General features: G+C 39.7%; 1 protein-coding gene across 2 annotated transcripts in view; it reads right to left on the reverse strand.

The window, feature by feature from the left end:
- Positions 1-2,545: 2,545 nt before the first annotated feature.
- The window catches only part of LOC124254589 (HIV Tat-specific factor 1-like), a 61,536-nt gene continuing 47,819 nt past the window's right edge, over positions 2,546-16,262 (reverse strand). For both annotated transcript variants that reach the window (XM_046688421.1, XM_046688420.1), the window contains exons 7-8: positions 7,471-7,560; positions 2,546-3,596 (exon numbers count right to left, since the gene is read on the reverse strand). In XM_046688421.1, coding sequence (XP_046544377.1) covers positions 3,030-3,596; positions 7,471-7,560 — 657 coding nt within the window. In that variant the 3' untranslated portion in view covers positions 2,546-3,029. The remainder of the gene's footprint in view (positions 3,597-7,470; positions 7,561-16,262) is intronic.

The following is a 16,262-nucleotide window of genomic DNA, read 5'->3' on the forward strand; positions in this document are numbered from 1 at the left end:
AAAACTAAGTACAATATCCTAATACAATTATAATTCCTAATACAATAGGAATATACTTCAACAAAATATGTATACTTAACATAATATACTTGTTTTCATTAGTATACATACTAATGTTTGACACACAGGAAGGTCTTGAAGTTAGATGATGTACTTCTTTAACCTAGTCACCCCTGTTACGTACATTCACCATTTAGATGTGTCCATCACTGCATACCATTTTCCCAACACCATTACAAAACAAACTTGCAGGTAATCATTTTGAAGCTGTACAATACTACAGCTGTCATTTGAACAAGTTACACACATACATTGTCATACATGCCTTTGTGCAAAATATGAATCAGCATATTTTGGGAGACTAAATTATCAGGGAATATAGTGATATGATTTATCATTGGATATACATTCATTTATGCCTTGAACTTCTGCTAAAGGTTCTCTGTAATTGAGTGTTATTTGTAATGATTGTATTACTGTACAAGCATGGGACTTCACACACTGTCTGTGCCCATGAGTGGGATTAACAGTGGTCTGTAGTTTGTTTTTGTAGTTTAACACAGTTCTCAGCAATATTCCAGCAATGTATTATCAGTGTTCATGTGAATCTTTGGTATTGCATGTTTATACTGTACTTTTTGTATGCATGTGTGTGTGACAGTTTTACCTTGTTGAAAAACCTTAATCCCCCCTTATGTCTTTTTCTCGAAGAGGGCAAGGATTTCCCTGCCTCCTTGTCCTCACCTATAACAGGGATTCAGCGATAAAATATTAAACACCCCACCCCCACTAAAAATAAAAAACAAACAAACAAAAAATAAATAAATATCATTCCAGCTATATGGCAGCGGTCTGTAAATAATTGAGTCTGAACTAGACAACCCAGTGATCAACAGCATGAGCATCAATATCGCAGTTGGTATTTTGGTGACATGTGTCAACCATGTCAGCAAACCTGAACACCCAATCCCTTTAGTCGCCTCTTACAACAAGCATGGGAGTGGTCTGTAGTGAACCAGTGGCCACCTATATCACTGGTGCCTGAGTGGAAGCTCACAAAAAATAAACAACAAACCTCTCAGTGTCCTGAGATAAGGGACGGGTGATTTATTATAAGAGAAAGGAGGTGACACATGCCATTTCATATTTCATACAACATTTTGATAACTCCCCCTATATTAAATAACAAGTATAAAAAGAATGTTTAAACTGCAACTATCTTCTATCGTTTGGTCATAATCAGCCTTCTTTCGATCAAACACTAAATGTGCAAAATAGGCCTCATCTCAGAAAGCGTAAGTAAAATCTCCAATTATCATCATCATACAACTATCATTTTGCATGGTTCCCTGCTTATAGATGTGATAACCTTGTTGACCCCATCTTTCTCTGGCATGTTTTCATGACCATCCGCTCACAATATATGACCAGTCCCCAAATAGAAAAAGTTGTATATCGAATGTTCCGAAAATATTTTACAATTGATTCTGGATGCAATAATTTCATAATATTCACACATTAAATGTCTATGAAATTATGAAAGTCAATACAAAAATTGTATTTACATCTACTTCACTACTGAACATACATACAAACCCCCACAATCTCAATACAGTACACTGCTGATCTATAGACATAACTACTTTCAATTCCTTCCAATCTGCTCTGTGGGGTAGCCTAGTGGTTCACGCGTCCGCTGGTCACGCTGAAGACCTGGGTTCGATTCCCTATATGGGTTCAATGTGTGAAGCCCATGTCGGGTGTCCCCTGCCGTGATATTGCTGGAATATTGTTAAAAGCGGCATAAAACTATACTCACCAACTCCAATCAATTCAAACCAAACAGTAGTTCTAACTCTTGCAGTAAAGATGATACTCTTAGATGTCTAGACGTAAGTTGGGCATATTACTGGCCAATAAAGTTTGGACTGCCATTCATGTCTTGAATACTTAGTATTTTACAATGAGGCTCTGTAACCGTTCTGTAACTTCAGCTGAAGTAAGAAAGCCTTGGCTGCACATGATTAGAAACACACTGTCACACACATATCATGAATGATTATTTGCATATTGGCGTCTGCAAGGTTATAGTGGGTGTGGGAAGCAACTACGTCAAGTTAACAGCTTGTGGTACATACAATTTTGTTTTGTACAAGTAGGTATGTACAAGAAGCAATGTGTGCCAGGTCAGCACATGGTGGTACAGTTGTCGTGTTGGTGCACGAGAGCCTGTAGACAAGCTCTAGAGAGGCTAACGGCAAGACCTTCCTATTTCCGTCTCTGGATCAAGACTTCCATCTCAGTATAAACAGTAAGTGGTGAGTGGCCTAGCTGTACAGCTCGTTCAGGATGGCTGACAATCAATGGACAAAACAATGGGGATTTACAGGGGTGGAAATATCCCATTGCCCAACGTCCCAAGTCCAATGTTTTTTTCTGTCGGGCAAGCAAATTTGTATATCACACTGTACCGGTGTCCAGTTCACTTTCCAATGTTAATTATGTCGTTTATTTGTAAAAATCAACAAGAAAACAGACGGTACAGTGGAAAAATTATCAGGGCAAGTGATTTTACATGTGCCACTGTTCCGGAGTACACTAGCAATTTTAAAGTTATTTCCACCCCTGAATTTTACATCTGGAAAGTAATGGCAATTAAGTGATTCTAGGCTAATGGACAACAGCCTAGGAAAGCATTTGTTGGACTAGTAGTCATTGTTAAGTATTCATAATTTTAAATCAATTGAAATTGCTGTTATGGCTGATTATGTGATTTCTCCAAGTCTAATGTTGGACTGTTCCTCAGTTCCTCAAGGATAACCATTCACAAATATAGCCCACACAGGTGAGGAGTCGCCACAACAACTGCCTGGGAGATTGTGGTTTACCTAAAAATACATCCTATTTACCAGTGGCAAATATCATAGTTTGTACACTGTAACAAGTCAAACATAACAATATGTTCAGATTTATCATTCCATTTAGTACCGTAGATCATAATTTTCATTCCAGAAGTCCTCCAGTATCTATCAGCTACTGGTCTTCACAGTGTCGCATTCTGTCTCCTTTATTTCTCCTTCATCCTTCTTTGCCTCCTTAACCTCCTCCTTTTCCTTCTTATTGCCCCCACCCTCAATGTTTCCCTCACCCCCTGCATCCTCAACATTCTCCTCACTGTCTTCAGTAGTGGTCTCTGCTACAGACTCAGACTTTTCCACAGATTCTGATGTTGGGACAGCAGAAACTGGTGATGTTGCAGCAGGAACTGATGATGTAACGGCAGGAACTGATGATGTCACAGCAGAGACTGGTGATGTATCCATGGCAACTGCTGATGCAGCTGCAGAATCTGATGTGACTGAGGAAGAAGCCCCGGAAGAGCTGGCAGAAGAACCTTTCTCTAAGAAACCTTCCCACTTTTTTATTCTTGCAATCCTTTCTTCTTCCGTTTCCTCGACTTCATACTTTGTGACTCCATCCCAGGCACTTGCAATGATTCTTTGCTGGGCAAACCAGCGGCCATTTAGTCCAGCGATACACTTATCTGCCTCCTCTGCCTCCTTGTACCTCACAGTGATCACTCCGTCAGTGTTTCGCTGAAACAATCACAACCATAACAGTATTCCATATTGTACCCAATATTACAGTCACTCAGTTAAGGTTATCCTGAATACCAGAGAAACCATTCCACAAATGCAAATCTGTAATACCTTTTGTCATGCATGCAATTGTAAACACACAATGTACCATACATGCAATTGTAAACACACACTGTACCATGCATGCAATTGTAAACACACACTGTACCATGCATGCAATTGTAAAACTGTCACGCAATGTACCATGCATGCAATTGTAAACACACAATGTACCATGCATGCAATTGTACCATGTACCATGCAATTGTTGTAACACACAATGTACCATGCATGCAATTGTAAACACACAATGTACCATGCATGCAATTGTAAACACACAATGTACCATGCATGCAATTGTAAACACACAGTGTACCATGCATGCAATTGTAAACACACAGTGTACCATGCATGCAATTGTAAACACACAATGTACCATACATGCAATTGTAAACACACTGTACCATGCATGCAATTGTAAACACACACTGTACCATGCATGCAATTGTAAAACTGTCACACAATGTACCATGCATGCAATTGTAAACACACAATGTACCATGCATGCAATTGTAAACACACAGTGTACCATGCATGCAATTGTAAACACACAATGTACCATGAATGCAATTGTAAACACACACTGTACCATGCATGCAATTGTATACACACAATGTTCCATACATAAAACTGTCAAACACTGTACCATGCATGCAAATGTAAACACACACTGCACCATGCATGCAATTGTAAACACACAATGTTCCATGCACAAAACTGTAAAACTGTCAAACAATGTACCATGCATGCAACTGTCAAACACTGAACCATGCATTAAAATGTACGAAATTACTTCAGTTAGCAATAGGCATACATCAAATTTATTAAATGTTCTCAGAAATAATCGCATAGTTTATTTTAGCTGAAACTACACTATTTACAAAGAAACACAACAGAAATCTATGAAAACAAAGTTTCCAAATATCAAAACTGACAGGTTTGAAGTCAGGTTAATAATACACACAAAAAACCCCAAAATTAATACGAATCAAACTGGGAAGCATCATTAGCTAAATGGTTCACATTCCCTTCCAAGATAATTGAAATAGAAATTCTTGATGAAGTCGAATCTCATAAACACTGTTAACAAGACGCCAAGGAACTCCAGGATGTGTTCTGTTCAGATGTCAAACCCCTTGGTGTGTTCACATGATATAGCAACCCACACACATCACCAGCCCAGCCCAATCTACAGTCACCCAATATCAACTTACAGTCACGTCTGACCTGCACTTCTTTTCATGGCGTGACATTACCATTCAAATAAAGGCCCCTAACTAAGCTTCAAACATGATCAGTGGTGAGGTAAGCCACACGTCTGAAACCCACCGGGTGCATCAATTACGACAGGCCATATGGTTACAATGCAACAAAAAAGTGAATAAATTGGCCATTATGACAGCAGTAATTGTCCTACTGTGGCTACATTAAAGTGCCACTGACAACGCCAGTGTTTACAAATTTTTTTGATGTGCGGAATGGTAACTGTGTTTATATGTTTATGCAGTACTGACACAGACAAGTTAAATTGAAAACATTGGTGAAGTCTTTCATAGGCATCTAGAAGTATTAAAGAACGCGAAGACACGAAACCTTTTAACAGATGACAACATTTTTATCGTTTGTAAACTCATTTAAAGGGCTATTTCCAGATATAAGGCAGAAGAGTCAAAAGAGTGAGTAAGTTCAGTTTTACGCGCCGCTTTTAGCAATATTCCAGCAATATGACTGTAGGGGACACCAGAAATGGGCTTCACACATTGTACCCATGTGGGGAATGAAACCCAGGTCTTCAGCATGATGAGCAAACACTTTAACCTCTAGGCTACCCCAATGCACCTTGAGTCAAGAAGAAGCCCTGGGCCTAGATTTTCGAAGCTCTCTTAGCGCTAAGATAGTCGTAAGTGCCATACATTAACATTAACTTATGACTATCTTAGCGATAAGAGAGCTTCAAAATCTAGGCCCTGGGCATCATTTCACAAAGCGATCTTAGTACTAAGGAGATCGTAACTCTCATCCTTTAACATAAGCTTACGACCGTCTTTGTGCTAAGATTGTATTGTGCAACAGGGACCTGAAAAACTGTTAAAATAATTCTGAAGTTGTTAATAGTTTCAAGTCTTCAATCATTCAGTGATCCATTCATATAATCATTATCACCATTTCACTTTGTGGTATCTGATTCAGCAGATAACCAAGACTGATCCTCTATCTGTCTGATGAGTGAGTCAGTGACTTTGGTCTTACGCCACTTTTGGTAATATTTCAGCAATATCACAGTGGGGGACACCAGAAATGGGCTTCACATATAGTACCCATGTGGGGAGTCGAACCCGGGTCTTCAGCGTGATGAGCGAACGCTTCAATCACTAGGCTACCCCACTGCCCTTCCTTAATCTGGAGTCCGTGTTTCGACTAATATATTTGATATTTCCTTGAAGGTTGTTTGATGTTATTCTTTGGTTTATGTTCCAGAAACAGACAATAGTGTGTGCATTGAAATGGAATGCTTGTAGTAAGAGGACCCTGAACATTTGTACAAAATTACAGCATTGGATTGTTTGTACGAGACTCGATCAAATGCAGACTGCCATTACATTGCTGAAATATTGCTGAATGCAACATTAAAAACAAACAAAAATACCCAAACACCTTGTAATATGCCGTATCTATTAATCTAATCCTCAGACTTATCTAACCGTGACCATTCATTTATTTACAACTTCATCAAACCAGAAAAGGGGCGGTGGGGTAGCCTAATGGTTAAAGCGTTGGCTCGTCACGCCGAAGACCCGGGTTCGAATCCCCACATGGGTACAATGTGTGAAGCCCATTTCTGGTGTCCCCTGCCGTGATGTTGCTGGAATATTGCTAAAAGCGGCGTAAAACCAAACTCAGTCAGTCAGTCAAACCAGAAAAAATGCCAAATGGACTGAATACTTCAGCTCTCAGCTGTTTTTTTAACTGAACCATGTCCAATGTTAGCACGATGATTGTCATATGTCTATGTCAACATATTGTATTGGAGTAATGATCATCTCAGTGCTAGCCTCACTTTGTGACAATGGGCCCACCAGATCCAAATCTACCCAGAGATGTCAAGGGGCCCAATCCACAAACCGTTCATAGCACTATGCCATTTGTAAGCCAATGATAAAGTATGGAGTTACAATATGTCGTAATGTTTATGAACTTTGATTCAGTGTTCAGACACGTTGAGATCCTGGGATACTTGTGTCTTAGCCTGCAGTATTTGAATCCTGGGACCCCTAAATCTTTAACTTTAAACATTCAAGTAAAACGCAAATATTATGGATGACAACTTCCTTTATTGTTCTTTACAATAAAGGGGGCGGTGGGGTAGCCTAATGGTTAAAGCGTTGGCTTGTCACAATACATGGGTACAACGTGAAGCCCATTTCTGGTGTCCCCCGCCGTGATGTTGCTGGAATATTGCTAAAAGCGGCATAAAACCAAACTCAGTCAGTCAGTCTTTACAATAAAGAAGAAGTTGTCATCCATAATACTTGCATTTTACTTGAACACCAACTTCTAAATGCCTCTCAAGAACCTTTAAACATTTAGTTGACTGCAGTGTAAACCTCCCTTCGTTCAATTAAAACATCTGATGCTTTATAATATTTACTTGTATCATAACATTTAATCTCCCAACAGACATTTTCCCAAACTGTAGCTTCTGTCTAGCATCTCAATGTTCATGGAAAAAAGTTCAACAGACATAGCATTACAGTCTACTTGGTCTACTCACATCGTACACGGTGACTTTCTTGACCTCCCCGAACTTGGCAACCTCTGTCCTGACATCATCCCGCAGTTCATTAATCACCATGGGATTTTCCTGCAACAAACCAAAACCTACTACAATATACATGGGCATATGGACAGGCCAGGCATGAGAACATGAGACTTTCCCATGCCTTCCTCCTGCTCTGGGCAACACAGGGAGCTGGGAGAGTGTGGACACTTTGTAACCCTGTTGTCTCACGACACAGCCAAACAACCAGGTCCCTCTGCATTACTGTATGCTGCAATATTTTTATTGAATGCGATAGAATTATTAACCCAATTTTTAAAAAATGCTTACACATTACACTGGATGATGAAGAAAGTATTCACTTTTTTGTTTGACACGACAATATTGTCTGCATTAAATGTGGTTTGGATTCTGTGCATACAAAGGAATGCATACATGTGTACCCTTTGTTCAATGGATGGTGGAACTTAAGTTCCCCAACACACTGTATTGCATTATTTTATGATGACCTGATTGTTCATTAAAGCCAGATTTCATTGATTTATTAATATCAGCAGAGTTTCCATTTACACATGGAAAAGCTTTTACAGAAACAATCTTCCCAAGCATAAAAATATAACCATAACAAAATATATTGTGTGAGTTTCTATGTGGTCACCAGACAGTCCATCTTCCCAAGAGGTCACCATAGGCAACCTGTCTTCCCATGAGGTCACCACACAGTCGTCCATCTTCCCAAGAAGTAACCACAGACAGTCCATCTTCCCAAGAGGTAACCACAGACAGTCCATATTTCCATGTGGTCACCACAGACAGTCCGTCTTGCCATGAGGTGACCACAGACAGTCTGTCTTCCCATGGTCACCACAGACAGTCCGTCTTCCCATGAGGTGACCACAGACAGTCCGTCTTCATGTGTTTAGGCCACCACAGACAGTCCGCCTTCCCATGGTCACCACAGACAGTCCGTCTTCCCATGAGGTCACCACAGACAGTCCGTCTTCATATGTGTTTAGGCCACCACAGACAGTCCGTCTTCCCATGAGGTCACCACAGACAGTCCGTCTTCCCATGAGGTGACCACAGACAGTCCGTCTTCATATGTGTTTAGGCCACCACAGACAGTGGGTCCTAACTAAGTCTGAACTTAAAACCCTTTGCTTGACTTAACTTTAAAAGTACTTTTGCTGATGGCAAAGTAATCTTTTATACTGTCAAAGAACTCAGTTGAGAATGGTGCAAGAAAACTTCCAGAAAGCAGGAGCTGGAATATGGAAGAGCAACATTTATTTATCATATCTCATGAACTTTCTCTGTTTCCAATATCTTGGACTGATTTTCTGATATGAACTACAAAGTTCAAAAGATGTATGTACAAAATCTCTTGCGTAAGTTATCCCACATGCTCATGGTGTTTCACATCAGAACCATCAGAGAGATTCTTCAGTTTATGACAGATCATAAAAGACACCCTAAAAGCTGTATAACTGTGAGGTTTTACATGGATTTTTTTCCAAAGAATAAACCTTCACAGTTTTATGGTCTTACAGGAGAAATTAGGCTCATGTTAGTGTTATATTCAATTAAGTAAAATATTTTTTTATTTGAAGAACAAGGCATGACAACCATATTGCAGTTGTGTGATGTGAAGGATGAACAGTCAGTTTGTGAATTTTTTTAGTTCTTTGTGGAATCATTTTCATTCTTCAAAATATACTCTGGGTACAGACTATATCTTCGGGTCTTGATAGAAGTGTGGAAATATCCTGAAAACATGTTTTACGAATTCACTCTTGTGATGACACAAGCATGCAGATAGCTTGAAATCAATGACGATTTTGTGAAAAGGTTTCACGTGTCTTCTGTGAGTTTTCAAAATGCGGTGGGGTAGCCTAGAGGTTAAAGCATTAGCTTGCCACACCAAAGACCCGGGTTCGATTCCCTACAGGGGTGCAATGTGTGAAGCCCATTTCTGGTGTCCCCTGCTGTGATATTACTGGAATATTGCTGAAAACCACATAAAACCATACTGTCTGAACATTGAATAGTTTCAGCGTCTTATTTATCCCTTTGAGAGGACCCTAACAAAACTGCCAGCAAAGTACACTTGGTAACTTAGCATGTGAACCACAATGGTGAAGAAAAACATGATCATGACTCATGATCCATCCAAAAGTTGGTTGGTTGTTGTTTAATTAAAGCCGCACACAGCAATATTCCAGCTATGTGGCGGCTGTCTGTAAATAATCAAGTCTGGACCAGACAACCCAGTGATCAACAACATGAGCATCGATCCACGCAAATGGGATATGATGACATGTGTCAACCAAGTCAGCTAGCCTGACCACCTGATCCAGTTAGTTGCCTCTTACGACAAGCATGGGTTACTGAAGATTAATTCTAACCCAAATCTCCATGGGTTCAATCACAAAGTATCTTGCAATGAATAGATAACATGCAATGTATCTCAGATCCTCTGCATTACAGATGTGATATTATTTACGATACATATATATATATATCTATTGCACCCTCTGCTACTGTATGTAGAAAGGTACTATAGGCCTATAGCCTTTCCAGTACTGTAAATAAACATTGACTGATTGGCAACAGTCAAGATGAAGTAAATGATGACTCTATGAACACAAACTCTCATCTCACCACAAATCTTTTTTTCAACCAAAACAAGACAGTTCTTCACAAATTATGAAAATAATTATGTTTGATGTTTGTCTGACTTAACTCCTCACTTAATTTTACCAAAACATCTTTCTCCAACTAGCTATGTTCACTGTCCTGTTAACTTGCAATAATTCAACTGAAAATGATGAGACTCACGTTTCAACCTTATCTCCAATGTTATCACCAATTTAAAACAAATTTGTTCAAGCTAAAGGAACTAAAACTCAGAATTAGATATCATGAAAAACTCCAGAAGGGGAAACCCAGTTTCCATGGCTGTGCTTTATTGTGAGTGATACTTTCATTGCCCTGCTAATTTCACCTAACTTGTATTACAGCATATTTGACTGTTATCTGCGATGTTATCAACAACATGAAATGTCCGACTCCAGCTCAACAGCAGCTATATCCAAGACTTGTTTTCAATCTCCTTAGACAAGTGAAAGCTATAAAACTCACTTGCGGTTCCTAGCCACCCATCAGACACCCCTGAGTTCAGCAATAAATGACTGCTCGCTGATCGTTTACATCTGCTGTGTGGAATAATGAAAGCCTAGGACTCAGGAATCAAGTCGAGCATTTATCATTTATAAATTGACACTGTAGGAGGTGTACACTTCGAGTTAACAGACAAATCGTCTTCAATTATTAAACCATCAACAAGCCCCTGGGTATCAGTTTTCAAAATTTGCACAAACAAATCACGACCATATGCTACAAGAAGAAATTATTCATAAAAAAGGTCTGTGACCTTTTTTCAATTTTTTTTTTATGATTTGATGTAATTGTACACTGGCATGAGGTACCAGTCAAAATGAACATGTTGAATCACACGCTCGTATTTCTGTGATTTATTACGCTGTATTTCTCGCACCAACACCTGGATTCAGTGATCAGAAAGATGGATTGTGAACATAACTGGCATGACCGTTTCAATTTCCAGGAGGTTTAAGACTTAAAGACAGTGACAATATATTTTTGCAATTTCATCTATCAACAATTATGTCTTATTCATTGGTGTGGTGGGTTTTTACGCTGCTTGTTCAAACTTTCAGTTGTATCAGTAAGAATGGGCCTCAAGTCTCTATGTTTCCATGTTTTGTACAACAATGACTATACATTTGTTTCTTAAATACCAAGATGGTGTTGTCAATGAAAAATAATAATAATGGACCTCACAATTTGATTATACTTGGAGAATCGAACCATGTTTTCATGGCCCATGCTGTGACCAGTAGACTAATTGGATTCCAAGGTTTTGCTGGTACATCAGTATACAGCATTATCCTTTCCAAACAATATGTATTGCAATATTTCTTCTGCGTTCTGGTAAACTGGGCAAAAATGTGATGCAGGGTTTTCAATAGTTCAGTACATATCAACTTTGGCAGAAAAATAAACCTGCGTTGCAGCAAATGAAAATTGTCATTACTGTCAAATGAAAAACTGAGATTTTGTCAGAGTAAAATGTTTTTCCCATTTAGAAAATAGGGACAGGTTCAAATCGGTTTATATCACAGATTATACATTTCCTGTCATGAATAGCCATCCTTTGCCATCTTTGTTAACTGGAAGTTTATTAATCCTGAATTTCAGTCAACAACTAATGCTGAAGGGGTCGTTGTCGGCACAGGTACTACAGATACGTACCCCAGGTACGTTTCTGTATACAGACATGTACCCTTAACAAAGTCAAAATACAGAAACGTACCCCGTACCCTTAACGGCAGACGAGTCCATATTCCGCAATCCAAAACCGAAACCGTATGTAGTTGTTCCTGTTCAACTGATTCCGTGTGGTATTCATGTGCATCGCGAAATATCCGTTACTGTGTATTTTCATTACTTACATAACGCAATCAAATGTATCTAATACAACAGTATGACAGTTCCGGTCAAGAATACGACACAATGGGAATGGAATCGTCCTAGGGTACGTTTCTGTATTCTTATTATGGCCTGGATACGTTTCTGTATACAGAAACGTACCTGGGGTACATATCTGTAGTACCCGTGCCGACAACGACCCCTTCAGCACAACTAACAGGTTGACACCAGGGTGTGCAACAGAGAAGGTGTTACTGAAAGTCATGGAAGGAGAGAGTGAGTATGGTTTTAGACCGCTTTTAGCAATTTTCCAGCAATATCAGGGCAGGGTACACTAGAAAGGGTCTTCACACATTGTCCCCATGTGGGAATCGAACCCTGGTCTTCAGCGTCACAAGTGAATGCTTTAACCACTCGGGTACCCCATCGCCCCTAGTCATGGAAGGAAGGAAAGTCAGGCCAATCTACTGTTACTTCAGCCTGTGATGGCATCAGTAATGACAAGGTAATAACTCCCGTCTCTGATATGTTCTGACATATGATAGATATGATAACATCTTTATTGCACAGCATTCTGTGAAGGAACTGAGGCAATATTCTATGACGTACAAGAATGACATCCTGCCTGATGCAGGAACTGCTTCATCAATCATGTATTTGCAATCTGAATATGTAACACCATCTTATCAGCATCATCTGCCTCCTCCCCAACCCATCCTCCCCCATTTTTAACTGGTCCACTCTGCTTCCAGGACCATCAGCCAGAGGTCCACAGAGTCAGACTCAAGGTCAGAAGCATCAAGTCCAATAAATCGTTGTGTCAGCAAGAGTGTCAATGCTGATGAACCAGTACACCTTCAGGCCTACCAAAGAAAACTTTCCCACTGTGCAGAAAAACGCAGAAAAGCCCACATTAATCGTGGAAATAGCAACATAAACATAATACCTCGCTACTGAAACAGTAAAAAGGCAACAAAAAACTATGAAACTGCAACATTTTTACATCAGCGAACTTTGACCTCTACTGCGCATGCGCATTACGATCCGCACTTCATTCCAATTTCCGAGCAACCGTGAATCGCCTCACATAGAAATAGTATTAAATATGTCGAAATAATTGCTGTCAATCATTTCATACAAATGGAAAGTAAACTAAACAAGTGTGCACACAAGTATCATGATGATAAATGCCAAATAACACAACAGAAATACTTAAAAAGGAATGTAACTTTTGTCCAAGCTGGAAAATGTCAACATGCGGTCGAGACTTCCTCTTCCATGTGAGCATGCGTAAAATCGAAGTTGTAGGCTCTTCGTTTTTGTATGCAGCTTTAGCGATTTAAAGTTGCCGTTTTTACTGTTTCAGTAGCGAGGTATTATGTTTATGTTGCTATTTCCACGATTAATGTGGGCTTTTCTGTGTTTTTCTGCACAGTGGCAAAGTTTTCTTTGGTAGGCCTGACCTTGCTGTAGACAGTGATGAGGAATACACAGTAAGTTGAAACAAGAGCAGATAGCCAGCACATTATTATGGTCTCTGGTACTACCTCTCCCCGCACATCATGGAAAAAGCTAGATTGGGTTTGGGTATGAATTATCATAATATATAATCATAAGATATATAATACAGATGTTTAGGGGCCAAATATTGCATCCTATACTCATAGAATCAAGTAAAAAACCATTCTGAGCAGACATTGTGACCAGACGACCTCCATGACATGATCTCCTGGGACAAACATGGGACGAACAGGATGACTGATTCTGCACTTGACAGCTCTCAAGGGTTACAAGGTAGAAATGTCTTCAGTGTTACACATTTAGAGAGCTATCTAATGAGTGACGATTGAGGAAAAGTCATAAATATGTAAATATTATGCAAAACTAAAAATACACAGGTTCCTTTTCATGTTAACTCTTGTGAGTTTGGATCATCCAGCCTAATCATGCCCTACATTCCATGGCCTGTTGCCCATTAGCCCTGTGTCCAGGGACTGCCATGTGGTACTGAGCTGACCACTGGTGACAGCCTGGAGATGCTGGGTCAGTCTGGCACTCCTCCCTGGCCCCCTGGAATGTGTCAGCTGGTCACCCACACCTGGTGCTGACAGATTCCATCAACCACTTCCTGGGCAGACTAGTGACATCTCAACACCTACCCCCAACCCTAGATGCAGCCCTTGCCTTCAGAGTGAGTGAGTGAGTGAATTTGTGAGTGAGTGAGTGAGTGAAAGGTGAGATGTATAAGTACTTCATAACTCTGTTTCAACTATTTTGCAGCTATTCGCTCTGTTTTGGGTGGATGTAAACATAGCAAGTTCACCAACATTCACAATTGGTGGTTTGTGTGTTACAATAGCACCAAGCCATGACAGATTAACTACAGTGATATGAATAAAACGTCACCTCTTTAACTCGGAGTAGTATAGTAGTATACACAGAAACAAAAGGCAAAGTAAGGATTTCAATTTAAGTTGTTGCTATTCACTGAGCAACTGCGATCAACAGCTAACAATACATTCAGAGCAAGACTAACAGCCACAGCCAAAATGGTCAAAACGAGAAATCCCTTCTACATATGCAGGGAGACCTCTATCCCCTCTCTCCATCACTATTTTCTCTCACTCCTATTCTTCTCTGATCTATCTTACATCCTTCCCTCCTTCTTTTCTCTCTTTCCACTCTATTCATCCCTCTCCAACCATCCCTCTATCTGATCTCTCTTCTCCAGCCACCACACAGGGATTAAGTGATGTCCCATCCACAAATCTGCAGATCCAATGATAGACACTGCTGCAGAAACATAATGCAAAAAGCACATTCATCACCTTTTACACCTTCTGTTTAGACAGACACAGAAATAGAAATTCTCTCAAATATGTAAATACGGGAAATATCTCAGATTTGTTTGAAGAAGATAAATTTCACAGAATAAATTTAACAGATCACAGCTTGAAACATAACTATATCTTTGATTCCTGTCATTTCTTCCAACATATAAACACTTTTTTCAGACAAATAATCCCCACGCTGTTGACTAGCCACCTGCACAAACTCTGGGTCAGAACATATGCTCTGGGTCTGATGTACTGGCCTACCTGGTGTTCCGGGCTATGGTATGGGGCGGAGCTGTTTGTACAACGCATGGGGGCACAAAAATTTGAAATCCTGTTTTTCATTCTTTTCTTTTTTTCACATATTTTTATTCAGTTCAAGAGTATACATATAATTGCATAGTCTTCATATACACTACATTGATTCAGTCAGGATACATTTAAATATCAAATATCTACATGTCAAATACATTTTCACATGTTTATGCCATGAAATATACTGAGATTGGAACTATTGAAGCATATCCACAAGTGGTCTCCATTTTTGCTCAAATTTATGTTCTTTATTGTTCTTTGATGCAATATATCTTTCTATTTTCATTATCTCTTTAAGAGATTTCTTGAATTTCCAAAATACAGGAATGCTATTTGTTTATGGTGTTTTTCATTCTATCATTAAAGGTACAACTCATGCCCTATTTGCTGGCTATGTATTGACTAGAGAGGTCTCCTGTGTATGTCTTTAGTATGACTTGTCCACTGCTTAAAACTGATTAAGTCATGGGTACAGTGTAATTTTTACAGTTAAATTTCATGAGGTGAGGTGAGGTGAAATTGGGTTTAACGTCGTACTTGAGAATATTTCGCTCATATGACGACGTGCATGCGTGTGTATGTGTATGTGCGGCTGCTTGTACTAGCCCAGACTTAAGCTGGTTTTATAGTGCTAGCCCACTGAGATACCATGCCGCAGTGAAGCATGAATACCCCACTCAGACACATTATACTGACTCCGAGCCAACCAGTCCTTGTTGTACCCATTAATGCCGAGCGCCAGGCAGGGACCAACAAGTACCATATTTTAACGTCTTTTGGTATGACGCGGTCAGGGATTGAACCCATGACCTTCCGCTCTCCGGGTGGACGCTCTAACCACTACACCACGGAGGCGGTCTAAATTTCATGAACATGAATTCAGTTGATTATCCTAATCCAGAAGTAAGATCTTCTGTTTTATGTCAACATGAGACTTCATACCGTCTGTAATATATGATGAAGCACACCTCTGAGGCATTGGCTGACAGTAAAACCCAAGGAGGCTGTGACTAGGCTAGTAAAACATGGTAAAACTGGACATTAGTGGAACGTTTTATTGGCAATGTCACTGATGACCGAAGTCTGAGTGATCACAGGCTAAAAACTGAACTGGGTAGAAGAAGAAGA

The sequence above is a fragment of the Haliotis rubra genome, unplaced genomic scaffold (genome assembly GCF_003918875.1).
Source record: "Haliotis rubra isolate DU_JTF1 unplaced genomic scaffold, ASM391887v1 Scf577, whole genome shotgun sequence".
Taxonomy (NCBI): domain Eukaryota; kingdom Metazoa; phylum Mollusca; class Gastropoda; order Lepetellida; family Haliotidae; genus Haliotis; species Haliotis rubra.